The sequence below is a fragment of the Kwoniella bestiolae genome, chromosome 8 (assembly GCF_000512585.2).
Source record: "Kwoniella bestiolae CBS 10118 chromosome 8, complete sequence".
Lineage (NCBI taxonomy): Eukaryota > Fungi > Basidiomycota > Tremellomycetes > Tremellales > Cryptococcaceae > Kwoniella > Kwoniella bestiolae.
This window is the reverse complement of record NC_089248.1, coordinates 1136668-1148356: the sequence shown is the minus strand read 5'-3', so window position 1 is coordinate 1148356 and position 11689 is coordinate 1136668. Positions and strand designations below refer to the sequence as shown.

The 11689-nt window shown below is 47.3% G+C and overlaps 3 protein-coding genes across 3 annotated transcripts; 2 read left to right on the top strand and 1 right to left on the bottom strand.

Annotated features, from left to right (window-relative positions):
• Positions 1 to 454: 454 nt before the first annotated feature.
• I302_109011 (uncharacterized protein) lies at positions 455 to 2727 on the top strand (the record flags this gene model as incomplete). The annotated part of the gene is made up of 14 exons (XM_019194737.1): positions 455 to 551; positions 629 to 651; positions 714 to 763; positions 826 to 889; positions 958 to 1085; positions 1156 to 1199; positions 1273 to 1338; positions 1406 to 1431; positions 1506 to 1700; positions 1806 to 2041; positions 2160 to 2393; positions 2476 to 2536; positions 2603 to 2612; positions 2678 to 2727. The coding sequence occupies 14 exons, from the start codon at positions 455 to 457 to the stop codon at positions 2725 to 2727; spliced, it is 1284 nt and encodes a 427-aa protein (XP_019043573.1).
• A 278-nt stretch (positions 2728 to 3005) lies between these two features.
• Positions 3006 to 4370, bottom strand: I302_109010 (uncharacterized protein; the record flags this gene model as incomplete). The annotated part of the gene is made up of 5 exons (XM_019194736.1): positions 3006 to 3248; positions 3349 to 3537; positions 3651 to 3925; positions 4056 to 4212; positions 4308 to 4370. 5 exons carry the CDS (start codon positions 4368 to 4370, stop codon positions 3006 to 3008), a joined length of 927 nt encoding a protein of 308 aa, XP_019043572.1.
• A 473-nt stretch (positions 4371 to 4843) lies between these two features.
• Positions 4844 to 11471, top strand: I302_109009 (uncharacterized protein; the record flags this gene model as incomplete). The annotated part of the gene is made up of 20 exons (XM_065870782.1): positions 4844 to 5374; positions 5436 to 5633; positions 5689 to 6693; positions 6748 to 7203; positions 7268 to 7387; positions 7450 to 7614; positions 7683 to 7796; positions 7856 to 8065; positions 8125 to 8192; positions 8248 to 8589; positions 8658 to 8857; positions 8915 to 9102; positions 9158 to 9222; positions 9291 to 9484; positions 9542 to 10512; positions 10580 to 10620; positions 10680 to 10796; positions 10902 to 11083; positions 11156 to 11195; positions 11270 to 11471. 20 exons carry the CDS (start codon positions 4844 to 4846, stop codon positions 11469 to 11471), a joined length of 5409 nt encoding a protein of 1802 aa, XP_065726854.1.
• Positions 11472 to 11689: the final 218 nt, after the last annotated feature.

Here is an 11689-nt window from a genome sequence, read left to right as displayed (position 1 = left end):
ACATCAAATCGGCCGATGTGATAAGTGTCAAAAGGCTGGAACAGGATGTCATGATACGGAGCGTGTGTGTGTAGCTCAGGAATGAGTGATTATTGAATTGATAGTGTAGAATAGAAAGGTTTGTTAACCCCTGTTCGGCGGATAATGATGTATTATGGAGAATAGCCCGGTTAAATGATGGTGGATGTTTACCCGAGATTCAATATGAGATTGAGATTGGGTCTTGCTCGTGACTGCTGTTGTTGTTCATCCTAATCTCAGATCTGACTACTCGGTATAAGCGCTGCTATCGTCCATCGCTCATCCGGTCAGACTATCACTCGTAGTACTAGATATATAAGACAGACGATTGACATCCACTGCCCCCTCTCAACGCTGAACAGAATAATATCTAACAGCATATCACTGTAGAGATCGCCCTCTCACTTGAAGATCTTCATCTCGCACTGGAACTATGGCTCGAATACAATCGCTTCGACCGTTACTTTCCCTCAGAGGATCAGTAGGAAGGAATGGTGGCAACATGATGATCAAGAGGAGTATGGCGAGCAGTGAGTCTAGCATATCGCGTCTCATGGCAAAGGGAGGCGAGGTCCGTCTGCTCATCTCACTTGACGTGCTCTGGTAGAATTCGCTAAATTCGATTGGGAGGTGAGCGAGCGACTATGCTTCAGCTGGACAGGAATATCGTATCTAACATGTCTGGCATATAGGACCCACTGGATATGAAGTCGCTGTTGACGGATGAAGAACAACAAATACAGTGGGACACGTCTTCTTTCATCTGACCGTGTAATATTCACTGATTTGAGAGCATGACCACAGCGTTACAGCCAGAGATTACTGTCAAGAGAACCTCCTACCCCGAGTTATCAATGCCTATCGAAATGTAGGTTATACAATCGTTCAATCACGATGTCACTAGACTGTTAGCTGACACTCCCCCTGATCGAGTAGGAAGACTTCGATCCCAAGATCTTACGAGAGATGGGCGAGCTCGGATTGTTGGGAGCTACTATCGATGGTTATGGGTGTGCGGGCGTATCGAGCGTTTCGTATGGGTTGATAGCTAGGGAGGTCGAGAGGTGAGCTAGATCTACCTTGCCTTTTCAATTTAGAATAAAGGTGATAGCTGATCTGGTTGTGGGATGGCAGGGTCGACTCTGGGTATAGATCAGCTATGAGTGTACAGTCTTCATGTAGGTCTGAATCCAGCCGGAGGTGGCACGGATGGCAAACAAGACTCGGCTGATCAGATACTTTATGGCGCAGTGGTCATGCACCCTATCAATGAGTTTGGATCGGAGGAGCAGAAAGAGAAGTATCTTCCCAAATTGGGTGAGCTGACATTGACTGCCATTTTCATAAAATATGGATAATCCAGCTAATGGGCGGACATAAATAGCAAAGGGCGAAATGATAGGATGTTTCGTGAGTATCACTGCACTCATATTTTGATATCCCTCAACTGCTCAGTGAAGGTAATGCTGATGCGGACATGATAGGGTCTTACTGAACCCAACCATGGATCCGACCCCTCTTCTATGGAAACTACCGCTACTAAGACCTCAGAGGGATGGACCTTGAATGGAAGCAAGACATGGATATCGAACGCACCCGTCGCTGATTTGTTCGTAATTTGGGCTAGAGTGGTGGAAGATGGGGAGAAAGGGAAAGTGAAAGGGTTCTTGATCGAGAAGGTAAGCCGTTTCATCTCGATTGAGTTCATCTTGTTCCCCTTAATCATCTGCCCAAATCAAATGAGATGTTCTGGCTGATCATCGTTGTCACTCATGATCATACAGGATACACCCGGATTAACCGCCCCAGCAATCAAGAACAAGCTCGCCCTCCGAGCTTCCATAACAGGATCGGTATTCATGGATAACGTCAAGATACCCTCTGATGCGATCTTACCTAAATCCGGTGGACTGGGTTCGCCCTTCAGCTGTCTGAATAATGCTCGATACGGCATCAGTTGGGGTGTGATGGGTGCGCTGGAGGATTGTATAGCCCGTTCGAGGGAGTATGCTTTGGAGAGGTGAGTTGGTCATGTCACTGAACCACTATCCCTTTTCTGGATCTGAGGAAGTGAGAGGCGGGGGGATATCTGGGTAAGACAAGTATTGAAATTTGACTTGATTGGACTATGCAAATAGAAACCAGTTCAACCGCCCCCTCGCATCTTTCCAGCTCGTCCAAAAGAAGATTGCCGATGCGTCTACAGCTAGTACCCTCGGATTACTGGGGTCGCTCCAACTAGGTAGATTGAAAGATAAGGGATTATGGGCCCCCGATATGGTCTCTATGATGAAGAGGAACAATTGTGGGGAAGCGCTGAAACATTCTAGGGTGTTGTTGGATATCCTAGGTGGGAATGCCTGTTCTGATGAGTAGGTGTTTCATCTCATCTTGAACGATTACGGTAGTGTAGAGCTACTCACTTGGCTCCGTGTGTTGACTTTGCTTGATTAGGTACCATATTGGGAGACATGTACAGAACTTGCAAGTAGCCAATACGTATGAAGGGACTCATGTGAGTAGACTTCATGCCTTTAGACTGGATTTGAGATATAGCTGATGATGTGGCTCTGTTCGATAGGATATTCATGGTGAGCTTTCTCTTTGATGAATACTCCTGCAGTATGGCAGGAAGCTGACTCTCGACTTGATTTAGCTCTGATCTTGGGTAAAGCCATCACGGGTGTTCAGGCATTTGCGAATTGATCGAGTTCAAGTACTAAGAGGTTTTCGCGATAAGGAGATCTGTAGTCTGGGATATATATATGCATTGGATATAATCTATCTATCTGTGTATCTGCATTATATGACTTTTCTTCTATCTTATATCATTACAAAGTTTAAGTTCCCATAATAATAGTGTATCAGCGCGTATGCTTTATCAATACGCTTGACTGACGCGACTCCTGGAATTGCCCTCCGTGATGAGATCTCACTCATTTATGGATCGCTCGATGTGATTATGACCATCGATCCGATGTCCACTACGTCAACTTCACCTCTTTACTCTTACCCTCCTCGTCCAACCCCAAATTAATCGCCAGATCATATATCCCCAAGAACACCGCCCCTCCAAGAGAAATAGCGAAACACCGGGGCTGCCATCCCCTGAACAATGCTGAGGGACCCTCATTCTGCAGTATACTCATCAGACGAGGTGGGAAGGAGAGGATGGAGGGGGAAGGTTGGTTGGGTGGTGGTATACCTATGGGTTGTTGGGTTGATGTCTGTAAAACAAATATTTAAATCAGTATTTGAGGTTTCACGTCTGTTTCTTTGGTTTGCTCTTTCTTTTCTTTTGATCATTTGTGATCTGATCCTACTCACCCTAGCTTCCAGCATGACTCTGGTTTTCACCACGTCCAGAGGGGTGGTCACTCCTGCTGCGAATCCTCCAGCTATCGAACCGCACAGTGCAGCTTCGTAGGATGTCGGACGTCTACCCCCTAGGTAGTGTTTCGATAGGAGCGATTTGAGGGATTCGTACAGTGGGAATTGGATGGATGTGAATGGGAGCTACAGCGATAAGATCAACACGGATTTAGATTAATCCACCTCGATTCTCAAGACGGAAAGGAGATCCCCTCCTAAGTCTACATGAATGAATTATGTGAGATAGTTTAACTCACCTCCCTAGCAATAGTAATTCCAAACCCTCTATAAAACCCCCTAACACCCTCAAACTTCATCGTGGAAATCGCAGAATGTATACTACTTTTCCCCTGGCCATACGCGCCCGTCTGCGTACGTGATTTCACGACCTCCGTTGGGACTCTTATAAGGCATGAGACGTACTCTGCACCTGAGGCTGCTACCATGTGATTTAGGGATTCGTTCTGCTTGAACAGCTGGTATTTGGGTAGATGCTGTTTGAGGGATTCGTAGGTTACGAAAAATGCTGCGGCTGTGGTTGGGTCGTTCGAATGAGATCAGCTTTCCTGTATAAAGTATATGATATGAGTAGTATAGGAGGATATATGAATGTGATGATGTGAGATATAAGGGGAAATGGAAAGAGGAAGGTCATTACTCACCCCCGGGAGCACTTCCCATACCTACACTCCCCACACCCCTGTAAACACCTTTGAACCCACCCGACTGCCAGAACCCCGCTGAAGACTGGATTCTCGTTTTGATCGTGTCGAGGGGGAAGAACATGAAGTCCACTGCTAAACCTGAGATCGCACCGGACTGTTATTCCATCGTGAGAGAATAGTCAGTGCTCGAGTGGCATGTAACGATTTGACCTGGTCTACGAGAGTGTGGTAGAGGAAGAGGCCACTCACCACCAAAGCCCTCTGGAAGGTGGGCGGCCGCCTCTTTGCTGGTGTTATGTCTGAATTACCCATCTTGCTTCCTGAGACTTTATTGGCGATTACCTGTCTGTGGGGTGACAATAAGCACAAAGCGGGAGAGCATATATCAAGGTAGTATACTGATAATCGATGGACACATTCATGACTGATTTCACTATATTTTCGGCCGTTCATCATCGAGTGACTTTCGGAGTATGGGGCACCGGGGATATCCGCAAGCCTATGTTTGGTTCTCTTGTACTCAAGCAGGTTAGGCGCACATTCAAGTCGGGTTCCTGGGTTGTTGCCATCATGAGCATAGCATGTATGATAAAGTCGCGATTGCATGATTGTTGTTGTTTCTACTTTTACTGGACCCGCTTCTCGTAGTTGTTACTATCCATCATCACAGTCGTGGCACCATTACCTCATCTCCGACCGTCGACTGCTGGTTCTGTGTAATGTCCATCCTCAACCCACGAATATAACGATAGCTCCCAACCCTCTCGGGTCAAGTCACTCTCACAATGTCAGAAGAATACGGCGCCTCTCGAGGCTTCACCGTGACCCACCAGCGGAACGTCCTCGACATAGACTTCTCAGGAATAATCACAGCCTCTGCGTTCCTCACGATCCAACCTACGAATCCATCCCTACGAGCAATCTACCTCAACGCTTCTCCATTACTCCAAATCAACAATGTAACCTTATCTTCCCCCACACTGGTAGAAGCTTTCCTACCTACACCTGCTTCATTCACCTTGTCCAACCCATTCCAACCGCTCCCCACGAGAGAACCACCTATAGACATCAAGTCTCACCCTGAGATCAAGAGGAAGACCTGGTCAGCTATGGGTGAGAGCGATGAAGGTGAATTGGCCATTTCAGTCTCGGGTGGATGGGTCAGATTGTTACATACCGAATTACCTTCTGGGAATGGACAGACTCAAGTGTCATTCGCACCTATACATGTGCAGATTGATTATCAGCTGGTACTTGGAGGTGATGTGGTTGAAGGTATAGTCTTCAACAGACCGGGTGACGCGGGTGATGATTCTGTAAGCTTGCCTTCGTATCGACGATCTGATAACGGTAGCTGACCATGAATTCCCTTTGTAGCAAATCCCTCACATGTTCCTCTCACCTACCATATACGATGCAGCTAGAATATGGACACCGTGTGTAGATAGTCTGTGGGAGAGGTGTACTTGGGAACTGGAATTCATCGTACCCCGTTATCTGGAAGGTGGCGAACCAGGTCCGGATGAAGAAGCGTATCCCGTCATGGTAGTCAGCAGTGGAGAATTGATGGAGCAGGTAAGCTAGGGAGGAATAGCGCTTCGGCGGATTGTTAGCTGATTCGTTACCACAGGTAACCCATCCACACGACCCCAATAAGGTGATCTTCTACTACCTCCAGACCAACCCCACTTCCGTGCAACACATCTCCTTCGCCGCCGGACCATTCGAGATGCACTGCTGCTCGGCTGATGAATCACATAAACCCATCCTCGCCTTTTGTCTTCCCGGCGAACTGGACAACCTCAAACATTCCACTTCTTGGCTTCCTAGAGCAATGTCTTTCTATGCGGAAATGGGTTCCTATCCATTTACAGATTTCAAGGCTGTCTTCGTCAACAACCCAAGGACGGAGTGCTCCACTTCTGCCACCCTCGCCATCCTCTCTTCCAACTTGCTACATCCACCTGAAGTTATCGAGCAAGCTGTCGAGATCAGACGGGTACTATCTTTAGCATTGATTCAGCAATGGATTGGAGTGAACATCATTCAGCGGACCCTGGCCGATACTTGGCTCATTAACGGTCTAGCACTGTACATTCAAGCTCAGTTCATACGGCATCTGTTAGGAAACAACGAATATCGATTTAGGCTGAAGAAGGACATCGATCGGTGTGTACAGCAAGATCAAGGTTCTCAATGGCCGTTGTGCGTTCCTGGGATCATCGACCCCCCAGACGCGAATACCACTGCATTCACCAATCTCAAAGCTCCGTTGGTGCTTCACATCTTAGATCGATATATAGCTAAAACAGGGACATCATTGGGTCTATCTCAAGTCATACCTAGAATCTTCGTAGCTTCGCTGTCGGACGAGTTACAGGGGAACTCACTGACGACACAGTACTTCTTTAGACAATGTAGGAAAGTATCTGGGTTAGACCTGCAGACTTTCCAGGATCAGTGGATATTCGGGAGTGGTTGTCCTCGATTATCTATCAAGACCAATTTTATCAAGAAGAAGTTGTTGGTAGAATTTACGGTAACTCAAACACAGCCGGCGAATGATTATATCAATAGGCTGAGTGAGAAGGTGAAGAAGACGGCTGTTTGGAAAAGGCCTACTCATTTCTTTGAAGTAAGTGTTCAGCTAAACATCACCTATCGAATTTAGCTGATATTTGAGTGTTAGGGGAGCTTGACCGTGCGAATTCACGAAGCCGATGGAGCGCCCTTCGAGCATCTGGTGGACATCAAGACTCCATCCAAGACATTCCCTCTACCTTTCAATACCAAGTATAAACGGACCAGGCGATCAGGTCATATAGCAGCGAGGTTCAGCAAGATGCAAGATGCCTTGGCAGCTGGAGAAGCAAATGACGAGGAGGATGAAGCTAGATTACAAGCTGCTGATCGAGCTGGGGTCTTCGCTTACCCACCGTGGGAAGATGAGGAGGAACGCAGGAGGTGGAAAGTGGCTGAATGGGGGGAGAACGATGCTGATCAGATGATGGGTGAGGGTGGAGGGTATGAGTGGATAAGGATTGATCCGGAATGTGAATGGCTGGCTTCGATTGAGTACAATGAGAAGCCTTGGTGTTGGATCAGTCAGCTTCAGGGTGATAGGGATGTCATTGCTCAACTTGAGGTGAGCTGGCGGTCGCATTCGATCCACACATATGGAAATGCACTATAGCTGATCATTCGTGTAGGCGATTAACCGGATGAGAGCCTTTCCGTCTCCTGTAATTGCTAGCGAATTGGCAAGAACAGTGCTGGTAAAGAACTATTACTATAGAGTGAGGATGGAAGCTGCGCGTGCATTGGCTACAGTAAGCTATCACTTTTCATCTATCGGGATTTGCAGTCGGCTGATTTTGGGACCCTACAATAGTATAATATAGCCGAGTGTGATTACTTGGGCTATTTCTTCGTTCTCAAGCTTTTCCAGACGCTTTATTGCCATCCGCCTGATGATCCTGATGCGGAAGCTTCAGCTATGGAATGTAGGCCCTTACCTAACGATTTCTCAAACTTTTCAGATTACTTCGTAAAGAAGGTATGTTTCCCCGATGTCACACTCATGGTCCGCTGTGCCGTTAGGTGCCATGCTGACCTTCTCTACAGTGTCTGATAGCTGCTATGCCTGATCTACGGGATATGCAGACGAGAACGGTTTGGAGGAATGCTAGGCGTATCTTACTAGATTTGCTGCGGTCGAATGATAACACTGGTAATCGAGTGAGTAAATCTTACAAGCACGATTAAACTAGCCTGAGAGCTGACGTGTTCATATACAGTGGTCCGACTCATACTATGTTGCCGCGATCATCACCGCCATAGGCAACGCTTTCACCTTTGGGTCGTCCGCTCAGCCGTCACTAGATGAGAAAGAGAGAGAAGCGGAGGCGTCTCTGATGAGGGATTCCGGCGAAGCTCTCGATCGAGCAATGACCATGGATAGATTGGTACCGAGTTATCATAATTTGATCACCAAAGCTGGTCTACAGGTGAGAAAAGAGTAACGTTCTAGAAGGGGTTGGAAAATCGCGCTGATAGTTGGTGGTAGACCCATATCAAGTCGATCTTAGCTGGACAGGCTACCAACGATGCTAGACTTCTGTTGAGTTATACTCGGTGAGCTTGTTCTTGAGTCGTGATATTTACAGACAGAAGCTGAAATTACGTACAGAGAGGGTAATTTCGAACCTATTCGAATGGTCGCTTTTGATGGCCTCCTACTTTGCAAACCCCCTGGTCGATCTCTAGCACTAGATCAATACCTTGACGAGGTGATTCGATCAGATCATTCACTTACGATACGTCGGCACGTCGCGAGGGGTCTTTCGGAATCTATCCTTATGACTCTTGCCCTCGGGGAAATTCAAGTTCCTCAACCTGGTGTACTGGACGATGAGAGTGAGGAAGCCAGGGAGAAGAGGAATGAAGCTCAGAGCAACGCTATTGTGAAGGCTGTCAGGAAAGACTTCGCAAAGAAAGAGGATGTCAAGGTGTTGATTCAGAATCTGCTAATGTGGGTTGTCTGCGATTCCCTTGGTCAATCGACTGGAGATCCAATGCTAATGAATGGCTGCGCTATAGCTCAAGCTTCACATCGCCAGATCACGAGGTCTTGATGGCTTTACTGAAAGTTGCCGAGATCGTGTCCGCTAGTAGTCCGGAACCGCTTCCTGGTAATATCATCACACTCCAGACACCTACTGTAGAGACCGCTCCTGCTCTACCTACACCCAAGATCAGGTTGAGTATGGGAAGTTCCGAGATCAGACCCGATGCTCAGGGTGAGCTTTCTAATAGTCTCATTTAAGGCAGATATCAAAGCTGACTCTTCTGTGTAGGATATGGCTTCCCAATTGTTGATGGTCAGATGACCCCGGGAGGTTCCAATATACCACTCAAGATCACTCTGAACCCCAACGCAAACGTATCGCAGTCCTCGCAGAAGAAGAAGAATGTACCTAAACAGCAGAGGAGGGGATTGAGCGATAATGATTTCAAAGCCATTACTATTGCCTTGCAGAAGCTTGTGAGTTGGTCAACTGTCTCTCTACAATGTGTAAATAGCTGACATCGAGGGTTAGATCGCACATAAAACGAGTTACTGGTTCAGACAGCCCGTGGATCCTGTTCGGGATGATGCTCACGAGTAAGTGTAGCTTCATCAAGTCAAAGATCTCGGTATGATTCGATATTAAGCCATGTGGCCCGTCTTAGCTATTCTGCAGTTATCAAGAACCCAATGGACCTACAGACGATCTCCGCAAAACTGGATAATGGGATGTATGCGAATCGACAAGAGTTCGTGACCGATGTCAGACTCATCATTGCCAACTGTTATACCTATAACACGACACCAACTAGTCTCGTTAGGAAAGCTGGAGAAGCCTTTGAGAAGATGTTCAATAATTGTATGTTCCCTCTAGATCCGGCTTGAAAGCCGTATTTGATGCTGACAATTACAACAGTATGGTCAAAGACGGAACATACGCTCAGCTCAAGTGCCGCAGCTGCTCAACAAGCTGCTTTGGCCCCAAGAACACCGATCGCCATCCCTCCTGCTCCGGTAGCTGCACCTCCATTAGCGGCTGAAGCGAGTCTACCTGCTCCCAAGGCTACGGCGGTCAAGTTCAAGGTCAAACCGCCCAAGACAGTCAGTATCGATACGTCAGTCACTGAACATGTTCCTCCGATGGCTCCACCCCCATTACCGTCATCCAAGAAATCAGCCCTATCCGCCACGTCAGCTACGACGAAGAGTCCCGATAGACCACCTGTGCCAACTTTCCCACCAAGTGAAAACAAACTCTCGAAAAAGAGGAAGGAACCATCAAAATCCAGGAACGAGCTTGATGATATCCTCGGTGCTGAGGTGGACGAGATTGAGAAGAGGCGACCATCTCTGAATGACGGATTGGATGATTTGCTGGTACCGAAATCAGAGAATGACTCGCCGAGACCACCTGCAGCTAAGAAGATCAAGATACCCCTTGTCCAACCTCGGAATAAATCCCCTGAGAAGGAAAGGACCACTTCGGCGGAACCTAAACACACAAGCAAGATTAAATTGGCCACCCCAACTTCTACACCTCCTTTGCCTTCTACCTCTCAGATTCCCTCTGGAATATCGGTAGATGTCAAGCCGAGTATCAAGAAGAGTAAACCTAAGCCTCTATCTGTCAATATACCTTCAGAAGGGAAGAAAGCCTCATCGATCGAAAGATCCACTGCGAGTGCTTCACCCGCTCCGCCACCTAAAGCTCAATTACCTCCACCAAATCAACCTTTACCTTCTGATACGACAGCTGCAGTACCCACCAGGAATAAGCCTGTTCCTCCACCTGATTTACCACCCACAGTGAAGAATAATACAGCTATGAAGAATAAGAGGGGAAAGCATCTGATGTCGATATTGATGAAAGAGTTTGCAGCGGTGTTTGTGAGTTTGACTTGTAGTACTCACTTGTCTGTGTCCACGATGTAAGCTAATTTGATGGACTGGACAGTTCTTAAAACCTGTCGATCCCATTGCGGATGGATGTCCCACGTGAGTCAGCTAGATCCTCAACGAGGGATTTGGAGTAAGCTGACGGCTGTGCTGTACAGGTATTTGGACGAGATCAAACAACCCATGGATTTCGGTACGATCGTGAAGAAGATCGATGGGAGGAAGTACAAGACTTTGGGTCAGTTTGCTAGAGATATTGAATTGGTGTTTGCCAAGTGAGTTTGCTCTTCTCATGTGATTGGACTCGCCGTCTTTCCTCTTCGCTATGCTCCGTCGAATCGTCGTCATCAGATCACTAATCTTCCTTCATAACTTCCCAGCTGCCGCCAATTCAACCCACCCGGCGAGATCACCCAATGTGCAGATACCGTCGAATCTGTCTACTGGAGGGAATGGCCCAAAGTGGCTTCTGCCAAGATGACACCCGAGGAAAGGAAAGCGATGGGCAGTCTGATCAATCAAGCGCTCAAGAATCCTTTGTCGGAATGGTTCAGGTATGCTGGTGAGTTACGATCCCATCCACACTCATCAATATGTTCAGTGAATGATGCGTGCTGATGAATACAACGAACAGTCGATCCTATAGCTCTGGGTATACCAACGTATTTTGACATGTAAGTTTCTTCCTTTTCCCTCTCTGAATTTCAAATGGGGTTGACTGATACCTCTTGTGCCTGTATGTGCGCAGTATTCCACCTGACGATGCTCGAGATCTCACACTGATCAAGAACAAATTCGACAAGGGGCAATACCGCGAGGCCAAACATGTTGACGAGGACGTCGAGCTGATGTTGGAGAATGCTAGGGTGTTCAACGGGGAGGGTGCGGTCGTGGACGCTGCGAATGCGTTGGGGAAGTGGTGGACTCAGCAGAGGCATAAGATGGATTAGGTGGGTGGGTGGTTGGAGCTCAGGAAGGATTTGAGAACGTTCAGAGTATGATGTGATCATGATCATGGAAAGGAGGACGAAGGATCTTGGATGTACGGGGATTCATGTTGATTGTATGCTGCCTATGTCATGTACTCATCAAATGTGCATCATGGCCCAACTCTACTTGCTGTACGAGATGGATGAACACACGATATGTTATTCATTGTCATATACGT